Source organism: Parasteatoda tepidariorum, chromosome 9 (genome assembly GCF_043381705.1).
Source record: "Parasteatoda tepidariorum isolate YZ-2023 chromosome 9, CAS_Ptep_4.0, whole genome shotgun sequence".
Classification (NCBI taxonomy): Eukaryota; Metazoa; Arthropoda; class Arachnida; order Araneae; family Theridiidae; genus Parasteatoda; species Parasteatoda tepidariorum.
The window spans coordinates 74,779,349-74,803,622 of record NC_092212.1 but is presented as its reverse complement, the minus strand read 5'-3'; the positions used below and the strand labels follow the sequence as shown (position 1 = coordinate 74,803,622).

The 24,274-nt window shown below is 30.8% G+C and overlaps 1 protein-coding gene across 1 annotated transcript; it reads right to left on the bottom strand.

Moving 5' to 3' along the window:
- Positions 1–1,636: 1,636 nt before the first annotated feature.
- LOC107445972 (juvenile hormone acid O-methyltransferase-like) lies at positions 1,637–22,581 on the bottom strand. The gene is made up of 5 exons (XM_043040248.2): positions 22,381–22,581; positions 19,240–19,544; positions 17,170–17,377; positions 6,917–7,064; positions 1,637–2,295 (listed from the first exon to the last, which is right to left on the bottom strand). The coding sequence occupies exons 2-5, from the start codon at positions 19,521–19,523 to the stop codon at positions 2,105–2,107; spliced, it is 831 nt and encodes a 276-aa protein (XP_042896182.1). The 5' UTR covers positions 19,524–19,544; positions 22,381–22,581; the 3' UTR covers positions 1,637–2,104.
- Between the last annotated feature and the right edge of the window lie 1,693 nt (positions 22,582–24,274).

Genomic DNA, 24,274 nt, shown 5'->3' with positions numbered 1-24,274 from the left:
CCACCGCATAAATGTCAATATTACTTTTAACTATTTTAATCTTTTAATTCTCTGAACTCTAAGTAAAAATGCCAAATTGAAATTTTGATTTTTGCAGGTAGGGCTCAAAAGTTTGACGTATGCAGATAAAGGTAATTCAAATTTGTATCTTCGCATTGTACAGTGTGAAAAGAACAAAAAATGAACAACCAGTCTAACTTATCTAATGACTATATTTTCTCGAATTATGGGACTAAATCTTTCGAGGGCCTTACCTGAAACATGCTACTTAATTAGTGCAGGTATTTTGAGTTATAAAATTAGACACAAAATATATTTCCAATAGGTAAGGCAGGAGTGTGATTGAAAGTTTGGCACTATCTATTCCCTTAAATGATAATTTCACGTTTTTTTTTTCTTTTGCATTTTGCTATAAACTCCAGAACTTTTTTTTAACGAATCGAAAATTATTTTTTTCAATTCAATTTTTATAAATCTCTTTTATCTCAAGATAACTCCATGCAAAAATAATTCAAAATAAGTATTTATTATTTCTTATTATTTTATTAACATATAGTCTAGATAGTTTAATATTTCTATATAATTTTTGTATGTCGATTTCAAAGACAAAATTTGAACAGAATCCGTTTTATAGACTCTGAGTTACTCATTTCAAAGACATGCATGTAAAAATTTGATTGCTGGAAAGCTTTTTGTTCGATTTCGTGCAAAATTTGTATTTGGTCGTTTAAAATTACATACTTTAAACTGTTTGAAAAATTTTAACTCAAAATTTTCCGAATCTCTCCTGAGAATTTTTTTAAAATAATAAAGAATTATTCATTTTATGAAATCTTTGGATACAGAAATTTTATCATTGAGTACAAAATTTTTTCGATTTTCTCAAAAAGTTTTCGAGATATAGTGAACTTAACATTAAGGGGTGCAAACTTTCGCCCTATCTTTTGCATCAACCTATGGCACCATATTATCCAGATAGCAATTACCCCCATATTTTTAGGGTCAAAAAACCAATATGTCGAAAAAAGACATATTTATTCAGTGAAAGTGAGTTTCTGTATCTGATTTCCTAACTTAAAATATCGTCTGCATAAATTAGTTAGGCCCTCAAATAATTAAGACTGAGTTCTAGCACGTGAAAATCCTATCATAAGATCAAAGTAATGCGGATGATTACTTTTTTTTATATTTTGCGCACTGTACAACATCCAGTATTTAAGTGTTGTCAATGTGTGATAACATAACTAATGCTAAATGAAACATATTCGATTTGAAAAAAGAAATAAAAATAATAAATAAAAAAGATAGAATTTGATGGTTTTAAATTGAATGAATAATCCCCAGAAACTGATGCGGAAAGAATTTTTAATGATTTAAAAACGTCATTTTCTGTAAAACATTGAAAATTGTAGCAAAACTCAACATTTTTCGAGTGCTGAAAAATAGGCGCCCATTCTCAAGATTCGAAAGCGTGAATGAGGATACCTTTCCTCTCATTCACGTCTGGCGAGTCTTAAGAATGGGTGAATATTTTTGAAGACATCTTTTATACCATATTTAATATTTTGATTCAAGTGACGTTTTTAAATCATCAAGTAAACTTAGTGATTAATTTTCCTTTAGGTGAAATAATAGATTATTCATTCTTAATGATGCAATTTATTAACATAATTAATTCTTCATATTTTTAAAATAATACAAAATTCATTCTGAATGACGAAATTTACAAACATTATTAATTATTTTTTTTTTTAAATATTACAAAATTTACATTTAAATATGTCATTTTTATTAACTTAATTAATTCTTCAAATTTTCAAAATAATACATTATTCATTTTTAATGACTTAACTATTAATATATTTGATTCATCAAATTTTTAATTCAAACTTTATGATGCAATTTATAAGCATATTTAATTCTTGAATTTTTTAAAATAATACATAATTCATATTTATTGATTTAATTTCTAATCATGATTAATTCTTCTAATTTTTAAAATATTGCATAATGACGTGAGTTGATATAAATAACCTTTAAAAAAAATTTTATACTACTTAAAACCACAGTACAAAAATATTAGACGAAAGGGAGTACATTATATTCAATTAAAAGATGCATTTCTTCGAAAAGGCTTCTTGGCTAGAATATTAATGATAGAGTAATGATAAAGAGGTTGACCACATGTGTTTCTTCCGTTTCGCTTTAAGAAGAAATGAAAGAAATCTTTAGAAAAATCTTCTTCCAACTCCTTTGGTATGAAGCTCTTGACGGGAGATAAAGCCATTAGAAAACCTGCAAAATATGAAAACAAATCTTTATCTCTTATTCCATTGCATCACAAATCACATGGCACTTATTTTTAAAATAAGTATTCTAGCATTTAGGCGTTATTTCTCAATAAATAATATTTATTTTATTTACTTATTTATTTATTTTTGGAAAGGAAAAGGGACTATTGGTACGTGGAGTAGACGTTTGCTATGAGAAATCATTGAAATTTCATAAATAATCAGAAACTCCTTATTATAACCAATCACTAATAACTGATAATAAACATTTGTTGCTAGCGATAATGAATAATCACAGAAATAGTTATTATTAATACCAAAGAAAAGAATTATTGAAATATTTATTAAATTGTTAATAAAAGAGTTAAAAAATTAATTACATATTTTATTATGAGTATAAATTAAAATCAATCCAACACCAGTTCGTGATGAAGTTTAAATTCAGCCAAAATATATATTTTAAATAAAACTTTCTTTCTTTTTTAACGGCAGGCACTGAATTTATAATTCTACGTGGTGGAAGATGCCGGAAGAGGTGCTTATTTGCGCTGCCTAGTGAGCAACTTTGTGATCAAAGTCACGAAGGCGAGCAACATTACTCACGCCACACACCCACAGATGCCCGTTCATAGGGTGGGCCACATTTACACATGTTGTTGTTTCTAATGCCACACTTGCCACACGGGCAAGCTTGCTAGGTGAAACCGAGCAAATTTAAGGCAGAGTGTGCGTTTCTTGTTTTTTTCAGTGGCGCCATCCTCTGGCCGAGAATTCGTCTTCAGCCACACACACACATCACAGCCCGTTTAATAGGGTGGACCCATTCACACATCCCTTCATTCATCCACAGATCGTAATTTTGACCTGAATCAGAGAACGATCGATCTCCAATCCAGTACCCCCAGAGGTTTTGATTTGTTATGGGAACATGGACTTTGCGACTCGACAGATTTAACGTGCATCAGTCATCATTTACTACACGGGGAGTCTTCGGCCGGTGGGGTTCGAACCCACGAACTCTCGGACATGGTCCCAGCTCCCTACAGAACATTTACACATAATAGAGGACAACACACTCACACAGAGAGAAACATACATGCCCTGAACGGGATTCAAACCCTCAGCGTTTGGCTTCGCAGTCACGCACGCTAACCGGTCAGCCACTTTGGCCAGCTATATGAAACTCATTAAACTGTGTAGCTAAAAGTTTAATTGAAGTCCAAAGCACGGGAGGAATGAACTTATAATTAAAAATGTAACGTATATGTATCAATTAGTTTCTCAGTTGCAAATCGAATTTCTCACCACTTCATATAAATACAAAAATTAATAATTATCAATTTTCGGGGAACACAAAAAAAATTCTGGCTTCTCTTTATTATTAATTTAATTTTTTTATTATTTATTTCATTTTTAATTATTTATTTTTTGTGCAAATGCACCAATAATGTGTGGCAATTTGATCTCTGATGATAAGGATAAGTGATGGTCAACGCAATTTTTTTATCTACGGTATATCAATACTACTATAGAGAATTCAGATACTTCACAATATAATTCTTCACATTTTATTTTTAAGAAAAATGCCTAACAATCAATTTTATATAACTTAAGGACATATTGTATGAAAAGAAATTCTTTTACATTAAATTTCGATAACCACACGTTATATTAAGCAAAAAAATAAATAAATAAATAAATAGCAACACGTTTATATGCGTGTCTGTCAAAAAATACAATTAAGCCTAGAACGAAATCGATTGGTTCACGGTTGAAAAAATTCTGCTTTACGGAAATGAAAGATTTTTCTCTATAATGCTACAAAACTTATAGTAGTAATTATAACAAAATTTATTATAAAACCTACGAGATTTATAGTATTTGACACACAATTTATAGTCTGTGAGAAAGTTCAGAAGTATATCTGCCATTAGTTTTGGAAAATAGAATAAGACCATTTGAAAAGTAGAATAAGTCCAAAATATTTTAGGGATTGGTTTTTGAATAAATTTAAAAATATTGGCAAATTTTAATCAATTTGGGAGATGAATTTAACACTATAATTTGATAAAACATCAAAATACAGCCACGATTATTAAAATCGGGTAAAATAAATAAATAAACTACTACTTTTTAGCTCCATATGAACTTATACAACTTTCAAAAATAACGGCACATATGGTTAGATGGTTTATTTTATTTTTTAGCTATCGTTGAACAGCCAACCCAATTCTGAGTTAACGACTATCAAGGTTCAATTCCGTTGTTATTTTAAACACAACCCAGAAGACATGACAGCTCCTAGATCAAGCATTGGGACAAATTAGCCTTCATGGGAGAACTTTTTGACGGAACTAATCCGGATTTGCGTTACACGGGGAGAAAAACCATGAAAATCTCCCACGGTTAGCAAGGGGATTCTAACCCATGATCTGTCAACCACTGAGAATATTTTAGGTCAGCACTGCGGTCGGTACGAGCTGTGAACAGAATTCACATCAACCAGCCGCCGCTGGGACTCGAACCTTGGACACCTTATTGGGAAATGAATGCCCCATTCCCTGAGCCACCGCAACTCACAGTTTTCTAATTAAATATTTATGTGTGATATTTAATTAAATAAAAAGAAAAACTGCATTAAAATAAAAAGATTTCAAGTTTATTAAGTAAACATGGCCTCAGAATCCGATGGGTAAAAATCATCAAATCTCATTAATGCTACTTTCATCATTGGCCATGTCCAAAATTCAGTGAAAAAAATACTCATGAATGTGTATGGGTTTCAATGAAATTTCTAAATAAACTAATACAGTACAAGAGTAATTTAAAAGTAATATCTCCAATAATACCAGACATTTAATACCATAATTTAATTCACTTTTCTCTAGATGATTGTGTATCTAGATGACAGATGCCTGAAAGATTTCAAGAGGATTGAAATCCGGGGATCATGGTGGCTAACACAAGAGACTGAGGTCTTCAACTTGTGCTTGGAACCACTTTTTTACAATATCAGCAGAATGACACAATATCTTGTTGCAAGTACCCTGGGTGATTGGTAAAAATTATGAGGATTTACCGGAGGTACTTGATCGTAAAATATGTTGAACTAGATTTTCGAAGTCAAATCATAATTCACACTTAATAAAGGCCCTGAACATGTTAGCAATACACTATATAATATGGCATAATGTAGTATTTTTTTAAACGTCAGGCATTTAACTCTTGTTCATTTTGCCATGGTAAATGCTGGAAGTGTTGCTCTATAACGTTACCCGGTGGGCACCTGTATCCCTTAGTCACGGAGGAAGCGAGCAACATTATTCACTCCTCACTGCCACAGATACCCGTTCATATGGTAGGCCACATTTACACATCACACAACAGAAGACAATATAGAGAGAATCATCCAATCCCTGAGCGGGATTCGAACCCTTACCCATTAACTTCACACTCAGGCGCACTAGCCACTCGGCCACCTGGCCGGCATATAGTAAACTATGCTAGAAATATTTTTACCTTGCCCTGAAAGTGGGAATTCCCAGATAAAATTGCTCGATTGTGGAAAATTTTCACTACCATGATGCAAAATGATATTAATCAGAGTTAATGTTTATTTTGTTAGGATGAATTTCTCAGAACTTCTCTGTTTGGTTTAATCTGACGACGTAAAGCCACCGGGAAGGGAAATAAATACAAAAAATATTTTAGCGTTATTAATTTTGCCGGTGTGTGTCATACTTTCATACTTTCCTAGTGCTGATCAGAGCTGTGGAGTTAGTGTTTAAATCCAACTCCGACTCCAGTTTCCAGGGAACTCACTTCCAATTTCAACTCCGATTCATAACCAGTTGCAACGAAATAAGATAAATTGTGTTAAGAGAAGCGGGAGGCGTTGCTTCGATAACCGAATAATGAATCATTAGCAGAAATATGAAAAGACACTTCTGATATAAAACTAAGCATCAAGCAGTGGAAAATGTTTCTTAACATTTTTCCTTTAAAGAGATGGGGAAATATTAAATTCTTTAATAAATTTCCCTACTTAACAATCTTTTCAATTTATATCTGTAATTAGGGAACATTTTTTTAAATTGAAAACAAAAAAAAAATCCTTTGTAGTTTTGACCTAAGCGCTTAGCAATTTTTATATTTTCTTTGAAAAGCACTTGCTATTTCACGTGATTCCTGAAATTTGTTCAATTTCCTTTAGTGATTCTCGAGGTATAATTTTATTTAACAAAAGAGTACAAAAAATTCAACGGATTATAACGAACTAGAAATCAATTTTTTTTGGAATATCATATTAATCCGTGTCTAAGCAAATAAAAGCCTATTTAATACATTTAGTTTCATAAAAAATTCCGAATTTTCAATTCTTCCTGTTACAAAGGAATTTTTACTTTAAATTGAAAAAAATTACTATTTTAAAATAAATATAGATATTATAGTTAGGATTTGTACTATATTTCGAATAATTTATAGATTTGGTATTTAGAAATTTATTAAGAAAATACTTTTATTTAACATTAAATATAATTAAATCTAGTTAAATTTTAAAATGAATTTTTTCTTATTCTATAACTGAATAATAAATAATGCATAATAGTATTATGCATACTTACCAATGCATTCCTCGTCGGTAGGGAACTCAAATGTCTTTTCCATTTGCTTGCATTCTATTACTTCAAACCCTAGTTTTTCTAAGAAATTTTTGTATTCAGAACAGCTCGTCTTTCCAATATGCGATACCGGAATTCGAAAATTTGCATTCTAAAATGAATAACCTTAAATGTAATTTAATAAATAACTCTTTACGCAATAAATATAACTCAAAATTTAAATGTTTAGTTAGCGTTTGCAATAATATAAAGCATTCCGTTTTCAAAAATAACAACAACAAAAAAATCAGTTGCTATAGCAAAAAACTATTTTTGTAATATACTTTTACTATTGATTTGTACCAAAATTTGAAAGAAAAAAAAAGAATAACATAGTTGATTTGATAACAGAAAAAGACTTAAATAAATTCTTTTTTCATTTTACCTATCAATTTCTGACTGTTTTTACAAGCATTTATGTTATTCTGAGAAAGAATAGTTATTCCAAAATATCTAATTACCTTTTAAATTGATCCTCCAATGAAAATGGTCTATCAAAAAACATCGAATAGTTTCGATTGTTTAACGATGTTTCAAATTTACGAATAAAAAGTTTACTGACAAACCGAAGCTATAAAAGCGAGTTTAGTTGTTCTGTATATTCACAATAAAAAGTCGTCTGATCTGTAGTTATTGCGAGAATAAAGAATCGTTTGATTGTGTAGGTTCCAAATATTATTTTTTCTCAAAAAAATGGACAGATTCTTTCCAAAGAACGCGTTTCATTGTCGTGCAAGATTTTGGCATATTTACAAGAAAACCCTCAATCATAGCAGGGAAAAAAATGGAATGAACATGCGTGATTTCAGTTGAAAAAGTTCCATCAAACAATAGAGGCGAAGAGTGCCAAAAATAGTTCAGAAATGAGCTGGACACGGAAATTAAGAATAAAAATTTGTGGTTGCCAGCCAAGAAGCAATTAAATAACAAAGACACACAATTAATTTAAGATTTATAACTTATGAAAACACTTATTTTTGAATCTTTTATTAGTCTTTAAAGTTACGCGATACATATTAGGTATTTCATATTCATAATTGCATTTAGAACGCCAGAAACTGACGATTACTATTTCGTAACTTTTCTAAAATGCCATTTGTTGGGAAATCATTTTAAAATATTATGAAAAATTATGCACGTGATTTTTTCAGCGATAAAATGTTCTCAATCTTATCGAAAAATGAGAGCAAGAAAAATTGCTGGCACAATAGTCCAAATGTAAGTCACGAAAAAGTTGATGCATTTTAATGTATGCATATTTTGTATATATGTTTCCATCAGGTGCATAAAATGTTGGCAGTCTATTGAATGCATAATCATTGTATAAAATAATTTGCATTTTTAAGGTAGTTAGGTAAGTAACTTATTTACGTCGCACTAGAGCTACACAATGGGCTATTGGAGACGGTCTGGGAAACGTCCCTGATCAGTATTCATTTTATGTAATTTAAACATTTAGTATTTTATTATTTAGTTATGTAATTTAAACATTTAGTAGGGGATTTTGTCCCCAAAATTATGCCGCTGTCCCTGATGATGATCCGAAGACATGCCATCTTAATTTCGATATTCTGCAGAGGGGGGTAGCACTTTACGGCAGAACAATTTAACGAGGACCGATACCGAGCACTCTGGGTCCCTACGCAGGCTGATTAAAATGGCCACCCACCCGCTTACTGACCGCAGCCAGTGATGCTTGCCTTCCGTGTTCTACTGGGAACAGTGTCTTTACGATCAGTCTACTGCGGAGCTTGCATTTTTAAGGAAAGTATGACAATTTATTAATGAATTATATTAATGAATTGTTATTAACGAATTATTATTAATGAATTATAACTAATTCATCCACTAGATTTTCCACCCCATCCATAAATTATCCACATTGTTTAAGCTCAAATGTCACTATTTTTATAATAACAGATTTCCTTTTTCCACAAAATGTTGTATCTGCTTCCTCTGGAGAAGGAGTGATCTAAACAAAACAAAAAAATTGTGTACAAGAGGGAGCCTCTCCCTGTTCGCTGCCGCTCCCCAACCCCCGATGATTGCTATGCAATCTTATGCGTCTTGCTTTGCACTTCATGATCGCTTCCCTCACTAAGTTTAACCCACTTATAAAATGTGTTTGTTCCAACGTAAAATCTTTAAAACTAAGTCCTCTTTAAAAAGTTCAAATCGTTTGTCAATAATAAGATATAACAAATGAAATGCAATAGAAAAACTTCCATCATGGCAACAATTAATATACTTCCCAGAATTTTTTTTTTATCGTTTGCTTAGAAGTGAACAGCACAAAAACTACATATTGCTGTCTTGGAAACGATGTCATGTTTTTCAATATCAACAGTTCTATCATGTATGACGGCACGTCTCCTACACATTCTTTCATAACAGTTATCGAAGCTTTTTTCACAGGTTTTTTTTTAATTATAACTGAAAACGAGTAACCGAACGACTAATATTCTTTTTCGATGAGTAACAATTGCAATGAATAAAAGTATTATTTAACCTGCATAAGTATAATTGAAACATAATATAGAACACTTTGTGCGTTAGCATGAACTATTCGCTTTTAAACTTTCAGTTCTTTCTAACTTATAGCTCAGTTTGTTTCAGCTTTTCGTAGTCCATGAGAGAAAAGAATTTTCATTCTGAAATTTACGAAGATGTGCGTTTACGCTTTCATGTATAGACACGTTTGATGTAAGGCACCGGTTAGATGTTGCGGCCCAACGCGATGACAGAATTTTTCAAAAAAAAAATATTTTGTAGCGCTCAAGTGCAATTCATCGTTATTCTAATTCGAACAGAACCTGTTTATTAAAATAAAGCAATTAAGATTTCATCAATCGCTATTTTCAATATTTAGTGAATCAAGAATGTTTTTGTTATATCATGCCAACAATTGTCAGCATTTGTTAAAGTTCAAATCGGGGGAGGCTTCCACAGAGAAAATTCAAAGTAAAAATAATATAATAAAAATATTTTTTTAAAAAATACTGGTATGTAATAAATTTGATATTTATCTTTATTACTTCGAATAATTTTATTTTGTATATTTAAAAATAATAAAACTGTATATAAACATATTAAGGGATACTATTTGTCAGAAAGTATTTACATGTAATTATTTCTTTATTTAAGTTAAGCATTATTTGCTAAAAAATGTTAAATAAATTTAAATAACACAGCCTTTTTTCAAATATATAATTCTAGACATTTCAATATTACAGTCAATTATAATTTAGACACAGTAGCTAACTTATCGATGTATTATTGTCATGTATTGAAGTATTGTTTTCCAACAAATAGAAATTCATTCTTGTGTAAAAATTTAAAGCACACTCTAAAATTATTCGTATCCAAATGAAACTGTAACAATGACTTCAACAATGGTTTTAAGGAAAAAAGTTATTTTAACAATAACGTTCTTAAATGTTACTTTCATTTTAAAGTTGTCATGTCATTCATTCTTCAAAAGTCAAGCTTGATGGTGACACCGAAGTCAACAAGAGAAATGTTGGTAATTTAATTTCAATTTTATTGACAAATTATTGGTATAATATTTTATTTATTTTCATAACATTACATAGAAATAATTTTTTTCAATTATAAATGCTTANGAATTTTTCAAAAAAAAAATATTTTGTAGCGCTCAAGTGCAATTCATCGTTATTCTAATTCGAACAGAACCTGTTTATTAAAATAAAGCAATTAAGATTTCATCAATCGCTATTTTCAATATTTAGTGAATCAAGAATGTTTTTGTTATATCATGCCAACAATTGTCAGCATTTGTTAAAGTTCAAATCGGGGGAGGCTTCCACAGAGTAAATTAAAATAAAAATAATATAATAAAAATATTTTTTTTTTAAAAATACTGGTAAACAATAAATTTGATATTTATCTTTATTGATTTGAATAATTTTATTTTGTTTATTTAAAAATAATGAAACTGTATATAAACATATTAAGAGATACTATTTGTCAGAAAGTATTTACGTGTAATTATTTCTGTATTTAAGTTAAGCATTATTTGCTAAAAAATGTTTAATAAATTTAAATAACCCAGCCTTTTTTCAAATATATAATTCTACACATTTCAATATTACAATCAATTATAATTTAGACACAGTAGCCAACTTATCGATGTATTGTTGTCATGTATTGAAGTATTGTTTTCCAACAAATAGAAATTCATTCTTGTGTAAAAATTTAAAGCACACTCTAAAATTATTCGTATCCAAATGAAACTGTAACAATGACTTCAACAATGGTTTTAAAGAAAAAAGTTATTTTAACAATAACGTTCTGAAATGTTACTTTCTTTTTTAAGTTGTCATGTCATTCATTCTTCAAAAGTCAAGCTTGATGGTGACAACGAAGTCAACAAGAGAAATGTTGGTAATTTAATTTCAATTTTATTGACAAATTATTGGCAAAATATTTTATTTATTTTCATAACATTACATAGAAATGATTTTTTTCAATTATAAATGCTTATCAAATAGCTGTGCTACATTTTTAAAACTCACAAAAAAATAATTAGGGGAAAAAGTACATATGACTGAAAGGTAAATAAATTTAAGAATTAAGAGCAATTTTAAAGCCATATGCGGTAAAAATTTTAAACTCCTTGCAATAATCAAATAATTTTGTCACTCCCGTTAAAAACTCTTTTCTCTCACATTTTTGTTACCAATTTTAATACCGAATTTATTTCTATCGGATATTACAAACGGATTATTTTAAGGAATAATAAATTAAATTAACTTAAAAAGCATCATTTTAAACATTAATAATTTTCTTGAAAATCAATTATTTTTACCATAAATAGTAAGTACTAATCAAGCTTAGTACCGTTAAATGTTTTACTTATAAAAACCATATTTAACACAAAATGTTCAGCAGAATATAAGTTAATTTAAATTTAACTAATATTAAATTGTATTAGACATAAATCAAAACTTTGTACAGTTATTTCATAATATAATTAAGGTTTTTTACGACTTAGCTCCGCAGACTTCTAGTATTATCGCCAAAACGTAGATAGTACTAAACGTAATATCACCAAAATAAAATTTCACTTTGTCCAATATAAAAGATGATTTCAATACTTTAAGTAATAAAGTTCTAAAACTTTACGATATTTTAAAAAATACATTACTAACTAATTTGAAGATAGATTACAAACTTTTACACTATAGTTGTAAAAAGTACCTGCATTTGGAATATTATGAGCCTTGTACCAAAGTCTTACTTACACACTACATAATTAGGAATAGAGCCTATTATCACAATACATTATGCATGAATGATTATTCAATACGTCAGCCTAGTTTCACGAATTTTTAGGGCCCACCGAAACGGAAGAGTACAGAAAAATCATCATATATGGTGCGAACACATCTTGAAATTGGATGTTTGCAGACATATGAGATCACTTAAAAATAGCGAAGTTGAAATGAATTCTAAATTTTTAATTAAAAAATATTTGTAGGTGTTTAAAGAATTAAAAGCTACTGAAAAAAATCTAAGGTTAATTGAATTCTTAATTTTAAATTGAAAAAGTTACTATTTTTTTTAACTGATGATCATTATAGGTGAATATTTTTTAAGCATAAATTTGCATGCTGAAGTTAACTTAAGTGTTTTTGATGAACTAATATTTATTTGCTTACTCAGTCTTGTTATCTCCATATCTTATTGAACATGAGAATAATAGTTTCGAGAAAAGTTTTAGATATTTATACTAAATTAAATTTTTATAAAATATATTAAAATTTTTATTCCTATATTTTTCTCCATAAGTATTTTATTTATAAAATGAACAATCATTTCTTAATTTTTAGATTTAAATTAAAAAATTTAATACATTGAAATTTTTATTTTTCGTTTAAAGCAACAACTGGCGAGCGAATGTCTGAATTACAGCAAAAGTAGTGCAAGTCTAAAATAGCATTTTTGAATGAATATGTAGAATGTGATTGTTTAAAGAACTATAGGCTACTTAAAAAAAGCTAAGTTTTTTTGAATTCTTAATTTCTAATTGAACAAGTTATTATTTTTTTATCTGATGGTCATTGTCGGAGAATATTTTTTAAAAAATAATTTGTAAATAACTAAAGTGTTTTTTATGATCTAATATTTATTTGCATACTTAGTTTTTTCCCTAAAAGTTCAGTTTTTGCTTTAAATGTAGTTTAAACTTTTATTAAACTATATTAAGCACACGACTTCCCCTTTTTGTAACAATCAAGAGTTTTTTTTGTTTAAATTATAAATTTAAATTTGGAGGAATGTCCAGATATCGCAAAATGTGTGCTAGAGACGTGCCAGGTAAAGGCTTAATTGAAGTTCGGTATACATGGCCTAACAACTAGTATGCTGGTCTGAGATTTGTAAAAAACAACATGGTTCTAGTGCGGCCTATTTTACGATTCTGGCTTTCTCCATAACTTAATTAAAGTTAAAACATTCGTTTCGAGAAAAATCTAAAAAAAGAAAGTAATAAGACTAGTGCTTGCTCAGGGTATCTTTATTTCTATAAAAAAAATTTTTCAACTTTAAATGATTTTAGTAATGAAGAAAAATTTCATATTTTATCGGTCATTTTCAATTCACCCCTATTTTTTTTTCAAGGAAGAAAAATCTTTAGATTAACTATATTGTTATCCGAAAGAGATACAAGACATCGCAAAATTTGCATTAGAGACGTGCCAGGTAAAGGTTTAATTGGAGTTCGGGATACACGGCTTAACAGCTTGTACTCTGATCTTTGATTTGTAAAAAACAACATCGTTCTAATGCTGTTGGTTTTGAGATTCTTGTTATCTCCATACCTTATTGAACATGAGGATAATAGTTTCGAGAAAAGATTTAGATATTTATACTAAATTAAATTTTTTATAAAATATATTAAAATTTTTATTCCTATAATTTACTCCATAAGTTTTTTATTTATAAAATAAACAATCATTTCTTATTTTTTAGATTTAAATTCAAAAATTTAATGCATTAAAATTTTCACTTTTCGCTTTAAAGCAACGCCTGGCGAGCGAATGCCTGAATTCACACAAAAGTAGTGCAAGTCTAAAATAGCATTTTTCAATGAATATGGAGAAAGTGGGTGTCTAAAGAACTATAGGCTACTTAAAAAAAGCTAAGTTTCATTGCATTCTTAATTTCTAATTGAAAAAGTTATCATTTTTTTGACTGATGATCATTGTCGGAGAATATTTTTCAAACAATAATTTGTAAATAACTAAAGTCTTTTTGATGATCTAATATTTATTTGCATACTTAGTTTTTCCCCTAAAAGTTCAGTATTTGCTTTAAATGTAGTTTGATTTTTTTTATTAAATTATATTAAGCACACGACTTCCCCTTTTTGCAGCAATCAAGAGTTTTTTTGTTTAAATTATATTTAAATTTGGAAGAATGTCCAGATATCGCAAAATTTGTGCTGGAGACGTGCCAGGTAAAGGTTTAACTGAAGTTCGGAATACATGGCCTAACAGCTAGTATGCTGATCTGAGATTTGTAAAAAACAACATGGCTCTAGTGCGGCCTATTTTGGGATTCTGGCTCTCTCCGTAACTTAATTAAAGTTAAAACATTCGTTTCTAGAAAAATCTAAAAAAAGAAAATAATAAGACCCGTGCTTGTTCAGGGTATCTTTATTTCTATAAAAAATTCACTTCAACTTTAAATTTTCTTAGTAATGAAGAAAAATTTCATTTTTTCATCGGTCATTTTCAATAGACCCCTATTTTTCTTTCTAAGAAGAAAAATCTTTAGATTAACTATATTGTTATCCAAAAGAGATACAAGACATCGCAAAATTTGCATTAGAGACGTGCCAGGTAAAGGTTTAATTGGAGTTCGGAATACATGACCTAACAGCTAGTACTCTGATCTTTGATTTGTAAAAAACAACATGGTTCTAATGCTGATGGTTTTGGGATTCTTGTTATCTCCATACCTTATTGAACATGAGGATAATAGTTTCGAGAAGAGTTTTAGATATTTATATAAATTAAATTTTTATAAAATATATTAAAATTTTTATTCCTATATTTTTCTCCATACGGAGTCAGGAGGAGGGATACGGAGACAGTTTAGCGGGGGTACGCGTTCTTATGCGAAATATCTTGCAACAAAGGAAAATTTCACAAATATTTTATTTAAACACAATGCTAGCAGTGAAAATTCACGATTTTATGTATTTTTCTATTGGCTATTTTTTGCAGAGGTAACAATTAATAAATAGTGGTGTCAACAGCCATTTGTGAATTTTTAGTTTTGTGCAATTTTTTTAGGTGAAAAATGCATTTTTTATTAGTGGTGCACAGTGTTACGAAAAAATTTAGAAAGGGTACACAAATGTCATAAGTTTGGGAAACTGGACATTCAGAATGAGAAAAATCTTTAAAAAATCCATTATTTGGTTTTTAAAATATTAAAAAAATTTATACTTTACTTAGTAATAGGCAACAAACCGTGTTTAAATTCGAGTTTTTCTTACCGAGTTATAAGATTATAAATTTTTAAATGTCCATATATCAATACGTAGTTTTAGTTGACAAAGCTGTTTTTTCTCGTAATGGAATTTTTCAATGTTTTCGCAACTTCTAAAAGTTTCTTACACACAACTTTTTTTAATTGTTATTAAAAAAATTTCAGATACTTGTTTAATTATAATGTAAATGTGTCTTGTTTAATTATAAATGCATTTTAATAACTCATTATCTTAATTTAATAATTGAGCAAGCATAATTGGTCGTGCTTTTTCAAGAAATGTTTGGTGAAAAAATGAAAATTTAATGTCTAGTTACTTTTTATTTTTGTATAGGATTACCACAACCATTTAAGTTTATTTAAATGCCTATAAACAATGTATTTGAGTAAAATTTAATCAAAAAAAATTAAAATTTGTTTGCAAGGAGCTTCATATATAAATACCAACCATACTTTTAGCTATAACTTATTTAACACATGATCAAGACAACATTACAGTATATGAACAAGAGTTGTTTTAGACTGGAAAAAAACAGGGGATAATATACACACAGTGAAAGATAATCGTTCGTTCATTGTTATAGAACTGGGAATTTGAGGCCTTAGTATAACCCTCATGAAATTAAATTTATGCGTTATATATCTTAGAAATATCTCTAAATAATCAAAACTGGTACTTCATTTATTTCATATTATAAATATTTTTGTGAAACCAATGTGCTCGTTTTTATTAAAATATAATTAGCAATATTTTGATCTAAAATTTTGCACTTCTGTTATTTCGAAGCAAAAGGAATGGTCTCTAAAAAAATTATAAATTTAACATAAGCTATTCAGCTATTTTTTCAAAAAATACGTTTTTTTACATTACTAGGAAATGTTGCACAAAAACAAACCAGCAATGAATGGGCTTATTTTACTGAGGCTCGATATAACAAGTTGCTATCAATTGTCAAGTGACAACTAAACATCTTATCTCCTGACCTAACTCACCGATGCTCTACATAACTAATTGCTACGAATTGTCAAGCGACGAATAAACATCCTATCCCCCGACCTAAAACACTGAAGATCGACATAACTAATTGCTACTAATTGTCAAGCGACGAATAAACATCCTATCCCCTGACCTAACACACTGAAGATCGACATAACTAATTGCTACTAATTGTCAAGCGACGAATAAGCATCCTATCCCCTGACCTAAAACACTGAAGATCGACATAACTAATTGCTACTAATTGTCAAGCGACGAATAAACATCCTATCTCCTGACCAAAAACACTGAAGATCGACGTAACTAATTGCTACTAATTGTCAAGTGACGAATAAACATCCTATCTGACCTTACACACTGAAGTTCGGCATGACTAATTGCTAGTAACTGTCAAGTGACAAATAAACATCTTATCTCCTGACCTAACCCACCAGGGCTCGATGTAACTTATTGCTATTAATTGCCAACTGACAATTAAATATCCCATTTTCTAACTTAACCCACTGAGGCTCGTCATAACTAGTTGCTACCAATTGTCCAGTGACAATAACTAATACACACATAAATAATTGCTATTAATTTTCAAGTGACAAATAAGCATAGATTTTTTTTCCTAATCGGCGCTTCTTGTTGTGAATGCAATCGCGTTGTATGTTAAGTTGATATTCACAATAAAATATTCTTACATAATATGTCGTACTTTAGCATATTCATTCCATCTGGAATCTGCAATATCTCCATAGCAATCGAAATAGGAGGAGGTCAATTCAAAAAGAAATGCTGCTTCCCCTCCTGGTTCCAGTAGGTCAAAGGCATTCCGAAAGAATCCCTTTTGGTCACTTAAATATTGGCAGCAGTTGGTTGATAAAATTTTGCTTATTTTTCCTTCCCACATTTCAAGGCTAGATCTGAAACAATAAACTAGTAATTATGCATATTTTTTTTAAACGACATATTCCAGTTTTTACTTAGTTTACAGGCAAATACAGATCTGAAAAACTTTTCCAACTTTTCGCAAGGGAGTTATTTAAACTTTTAAGTGGGAGTAAAATTTTGGCTTATAATCGTAAATAGAACACACAGGTCTGCTAATGTATGTAATTCCTATAAACATTACAATTTTTTAGAGCCGTTGTGACTCATGGGATAGAGCGCTCACCTCCCAATGAGGTGAACCGGATTTGAATTCCAACGATGGCTAGTTGATTTGAATTCCGCACCCTGCGCCCACCGACCACAGTGCTGACGTAAAATATCCTCAGTGGTAACGGATCATGGGTTAGAGTCCTTTCGCCGTCAGGCTAACCGTGGGAGAATCTTGTGGTCGACCTCCCCATGTAATAAACAATAATGTTCATGTAATGTAGAATAATGTCCGTGTAACACAAATGCTGGTTAGTTCCATCAAAAAGTCCTCCTCGAAGGCAAATTTCAAAAGGAAATGATAAACTGCCTTATTTCAAGTATGAAGTCACGCTGCAAGGCCTGCGTATTTGTGAAAGGGGACCATACCCCCTGAAGCGTATCTACCACTACAAAATTACAACTACAATTCACTAGTATATAAGACATGTTAACTCGACTCTATGTTGGGGTACCTTTTCATAGATGACGGTTGACATAGTCGATAACAACTCATTCCCCACACCTCCTATTAACCATTTTTTTTGTTGTTTATTCCACAACTGCTGTTTCATATCTTCCTACTCCAACGAGTGTTACGCACGATCTTGCGAGTGTATTACAATTGTTGAATGGTTATTTGTTTTGCATTGTATCAATGTAGGTACATATCAAATTTCATTAAAATCGGTCTAGTAGTTCTAGAGATAATCGACCAAGTCTGCAAATTCTCTTAATTTCTTCCACCTGTGTATTAAGAGGGTAGTTGCAAAACACTGTGTTTCTACCCCCTTCATACATATTTTTAGAACCCTTGTCAACAATAAATGAGAAGCAACCATAGCCGATTCCTAAATAATACATAAGACGCGAGATTTACTAAAAAAGCAAAAATCACATACTTATTCAAGATATCTGCCACGTAATAGTCAATTTTTGGATTAGGATTCAGAACTTTTGCCAACTTTATCATGGTGTGGGAACTATCGATTGCGATAACCTTCGTGATTTCCGGAAACAGGGTTNAAAAAATACGGTGATCTTAATACAGCTCTCCCGGCTTCGCACAAAACAGCAATGAATCAACTAGTGGTATTCGTTCATCGAATTCTAACACAGCTATAATTCTGGTGGGGGAGTACTGTAGCGTATCTACCACTACAAAATTACAACTACAATTCACTAGTATATAAGACATGTTAACTCGACTCTATGTTGGGGTACCTTTTCATAGATGACGGTTGACATAGTCGATAACAACTCATTCCCCACACCCCCTATTAACCCTTTTTTTTTGTTTATTCCACAACCGCTGTTTCATATCTTCCTACTCCAATGAGTGTTACGCACGATCTTGCGAGTGTATTACAATTGTTGGATGGTTATTTGTTTTGTATTGAATCAATGTGCGTACATATCAAATTTCATTGAAATCGGTCCAGTAGTTCTAGAGATAATCGACCAAGTCTGCAAATTCTCTTAATTTCTTCCACCAGTGTATTAAGAGGGTAGTTGCAAAGCACTGTGTTTCTACCCCCTTCATACATATCTTTAGAACCCTTGTCAACAATAAATGAGAAGCAACCATAGCCGATTGCTAAATAATACATAAGACACGAGATTTACTAAAAAAGCAAAAATCACATACTTATTCAAGATATCTGCCACGTAATAGTCAATTTTTGGATTAGGATTCAGAACTTTTGCCAACTTTATCATGGTGTGGGAACTATCGATTGCGATAACCTTCGTGATTTCCGGAAACAGGGTTAAAATCCACTTGCATGACGTGCTGCCTGGTCCACATCCTATATCCATAATGGTATCTTTGGATAAATCATACCAGTCCAAAAGACCAGCACTCGAGTTAAAAAATTCCGTAGCGTCTCTTTGGTGAGAGCCCTGGTACTTGCTGTACAAAATGGCATCCATAGCACTATTATTTTTTTTAATCTGTAAAAAAATGTCATTAAATACTAAATTATATTAATAGTAATCCTAAGTTAGTTTTTTAATATGCCACTTTTTCATTATAATAAAATTCAACTAAAATTGTTAATTAACCCTTTAACTTGTGCTCTCGAGTTAAATCGAGCGTGCTAAACAGGCCAAACTGTGCACACTCGAGATAATTCGAGCGGCGTTGTATTTTATGCTGCTATAATTTTTCACACTCGATAATGATCGAGAATTGAAAATAACAATGTGCAAACTAAGAAAAAAAATCGCTTTATTGATATTTATCATTTACATAGGATTGTAAGCTATAACACTTATTAATTCAAGAATAAAATATACAGAGATGCGAACTAGCTCCGGACGGCAAATATATATTTTAAAGTGATAGTTTATCAATTGNTCGAGATAATTCGAGCGGCGTTGTATTTTATGCTGCTATAATTTTTCACACTCGATAATGATCGAGAATTGAAAATAACAATGTGAAAACTAAGAAAAAAAATCGCTTTATTGATATTTATCATTTACATAGGATTGTAAGCTATAGCACTTATTAATTCAAGAATAAAATATACAGAGATTCGAACTAGCTCCGGACGGCAAATATATATTTTAAAGTGGTAGTTTATCAATTGTGATTCTTGGTTTAATAAATTCAATTTAGTAGATTTTCATACACCACTATTTCTAAATAATTCGTAGATTTAGATAATTCACCACTTTATACCTGCAAAATATTTCTAGTAGTTATTTACCGTTTCATTTAATTACTTTGTCGTGTCCAGAGCAGTTGGCATCTGTGAATATAGCCATTTTCCATGGAATAAATGCGCAGTATATCAAAATTGCTCACCAAAAAAAAAAGACAATGTTCTAAAATGTGTGTTTTAAATTAGAATTTTTTTTATTTTCTTTGATCGACTTTTTTTCAAAAAATCTGTGAGTTAAGGGGTTCTTTGCTATTTTCTTAGCACTAATAACATTATTTTCACATTTTTTTTGTTAAAAAAAGAACAATCTCGAACCGAATTGTTTGAAGCAATATATTTAAAATAATATATTGTTCAAAAGCTTTTTTGATAAAAAAGAAGAAAAAAAAGAAACAAAAACATGCTTTCTATGCATGCAGCGAGATGTTTCTTTGGAGCATCCAGAGGCTTATGAAGAATATATCTGAAAATATGGTGTAACGAATTGGTGTAAAAAGTGGAGACCTTTGGCTGAGAATATTTGCTATCTATTTGCGTTTTCTAATCTTAAATTTCTATTATGAATACGTAAACTGATATATATTTCATTTCAATAAATGTTTTTTATGTTGCACGTTATATTAAATTAATAACTTCCATGCATCTCATTGTAAGTACAACCAATTACCTTAAAAAATTAAGTTATAAAGGAACAAAAAAATTATAGTTCAGACGAAATTCAAAAAGTGTACTTATTTTCAGTGCTCTATTTTTCTTTTTAATTTCATTAAATACAAATGAAAAAATGCGGAAAATAACTAATTAATATGAGTAGACTGACTTATTCCACAATTTAGAGAGGATTACTGAGGAAATAATCTGTAATAGCTCGCTGTTTGAATATTTATTCGCACATGCTTTCCAAAGTCTTCTAACTTATCAACTGTATCCGAAAAATAATTTTAAAAAATTTGCAATTCAGCAATAATTTTTCAATTAATAAAATTTGAATTTTGATGCTGCTGAATTGCAATAAAATTTGCAATGCAATTCAGCAATATCAATTTCTCTGAACAGTGTGTGAGAAATGACTACCCATGTTGAGCAAAGGATCAATATGGGTAGTCATTTTGCAGGAAAACATGCTTCTTTATCTTCATACTCATGAGACATCCCCATGAAAAAAAAACCTCTGACTATCGCTCGACGCTGGATTCGAACTCCCGTTCGTGAGAACGGGAGTTCGAATCCAGTCGACCCGTGTAGTAAATGGTGACTGGTGCACGATAAATCTGTCGGGTCACAAAGTTCTTCATGTTTCCATAATAAAGTATACCTCTGGGGGTACTGAATTAGAAATTGATCGTTCTCTAGTTCTGGTTAAAATTATGATCTGCGGATGAATCAATAGATGTATAAATAGGTTCGCCCTATAAACGGGTGTGGCAGAAGTCGAATTCTCGGCCATAGATGGCACCACTGTAAAGCAAGAACAATCGCACCCCTTGCCTTAATGGCCCACGACAACAACAACATTTAACAGCTATAATAATTACCAACTCTATTACAAAGCATTTAAAGAACCACTTTTTATAAATATAGAATTGTAAATGATTAATTTACTTACCTGTTAAAGGAGAGATAAATTTTTTGTTCAGATTAAATGTAAAACTTTTTTCAAAAGGTAATAAAATTCGAATTAACCTTAAAAGATATTCCACGTTTAGCGTGTTCACGTTAAAAGGACTTTAAAGTATTATATCTGCATACAGACGGAAAATCAAAAATTAGTTCTCGCTAAAAGAAATTTAGGAACGAAACTTTAACGCGACTTAAACGAGGTCCGACTGTACATTGAAATAACTAATGTAAGGAATTGATCAAAATAATTTTAAAACACAATTTTTAAAGAATCAGATTGTTAAACAAATAAAAATCAGCAGAAATAATCTTTTGGAAAAAGCAAATATGTGTTAACACACCAGACTGAGAAATAAATCTGAGTCTGTATTACTAGTACTATTTGATTTTTTCCCCCACTTCGCGCAGCATTAATTCTAATGATTACAGCACAGTAACAATCACTTCATACTGATCATGAAATTTACAAATAATAATCTTAAAGAATAAAAAAAAATTACCTGATTTCTAACACTCAGAACATATTTCTTCGATTATTCTAACGACATTTCAAAGTCGAACGCTATCCATTTTCTCCTATTATCAAATAGACAAATTCAAAAAAGACAATACAATCAAACGACTGACAGCGGAAGTAATTTTCTGTTAAAAGTTTATTGTTGCAAAATAAAGGTTTAATTTCCGGTTGGCTTGACGCCCCCGTTGTTTGCTCAGCGAAGAAATTTATTGCTTCCTTTACACTTAGATTAATGCGCTTCAATAATGCATTTTAACCGAAACCTTTTTGTTTAAAAAATTTTAAAGTTTTTAGTTTCTTTAAAATATGCTTGCGCAATTTCTAATGTTGCTGGCAACATTTCAAAGAGTAGGTGGAAATGTTCCTATTCCTTCTTTCAAAATTAGGACAAGTTACGCTTTAGTTGTCCTATACTAAATTTTATGTTATAACCGGTGTTGAACGGTTGAACCAAATCTGAGTTTACGACTATAATATTTAACTTCGTAGCCTTGTAATTTTGAACACAACCAAGAAGACAAATAAACTTCTGGATAGAGCATTAGGACAAACTAACCTTCTTGGAGGATTGTTTGATGGAACTATCCAGCATTTGCGTTAAATGGAGAGGAAAACAACGAAAACCTCTCATGGTTAACCTGATGGCAACTGGATTCTAACCCATGATCCGTCTACCACTGAGGATATTTCACGTCTGCATTGTGGTCAGAGACAATCGAAAGCATAATTTGTACCAACCAGCCAGCACTAAGATTCGAACCTGGGATCACCTCATTGTGAGATGAATGCTCTATCTCCTGAACTACTTCCATACTAAATTTGAACTTTTCAATATTATTTGAATTACTTTTTTATTATTATGGACGTCAAAGACGCCAAAAATCTTAAAAATTCAGATTATTTTTAACTTTATTCTGCTTAAAAAAGCATTTGGTAAGGAACAGAAGGACAAATATGAACTTTTACAAATTTGCCCAAATGCTTACCTAATCATTTTTCTGATCATATCCCGACTTTTTTTCACTAAAACTTGAATGTGTATCTTCATAATACTTATACACCGAAGAGCCTTTGCATTATGACCACCCTGCTAATAGCATGTACGATCACCTTTAGCCCTCAAAACTGCTAGCACCCGCCGTGGCATTAATTCCACAAGGTGCTGATAGGTAGTCTGAGGTTTCTGGTACCTAGCGCTCACCTACTGGTCCTGTAATTCCCTCACATTGCGAAGGGGTAGCGTGGCAGCACGAATTTGGTTTTCCAAGCAGGACCACAAATGCTCTATTGGATTAAGGTCAGGTGAATTTGGGGGCCAAGACATGACTTGAAAGTCACTGGAATGTTCCTCGAACCAATGCATGACGATTCGACCCTAATGACATGGTGCATTATTTGGTAAACACCATCCCCCGCACGAAAAACTCTTGCCAAGAATGGGTAAACCTGGTCTGCAACTACGTTCAAGTAGCTTACAGATGTCAGGGATTGTTCTATGAGGATTATGGGTCCTAATGTGCCCCATGAAAACATTGTTCCTGGGCGAGAAACCAGGAAAACCTGGGCGAGTCCATTGTTATAGATGGAGGGTGGTCATAATTTAATGGCTCTTCGGTGTATAATAATACTTATCAGTTAGTGTTATGTTGCGAAAGAGCAAGTAAAATTAAAATGATATTAATTTAAAGCTAGAAATAAAGTTTTAAGTAAATAGCTTTAAAAATCCTCATTTAATAATTATTGTTAATAAACTGTAGATTATATTTCTGATTAATAAATAAACAAAGCAAATAAGAACATAGCTCAAGGGATGAATTCTCTTTATTCATATCTCTAGAAGTATTTCGTAGGATCTCTCAGATCACATTTTTCAGGAA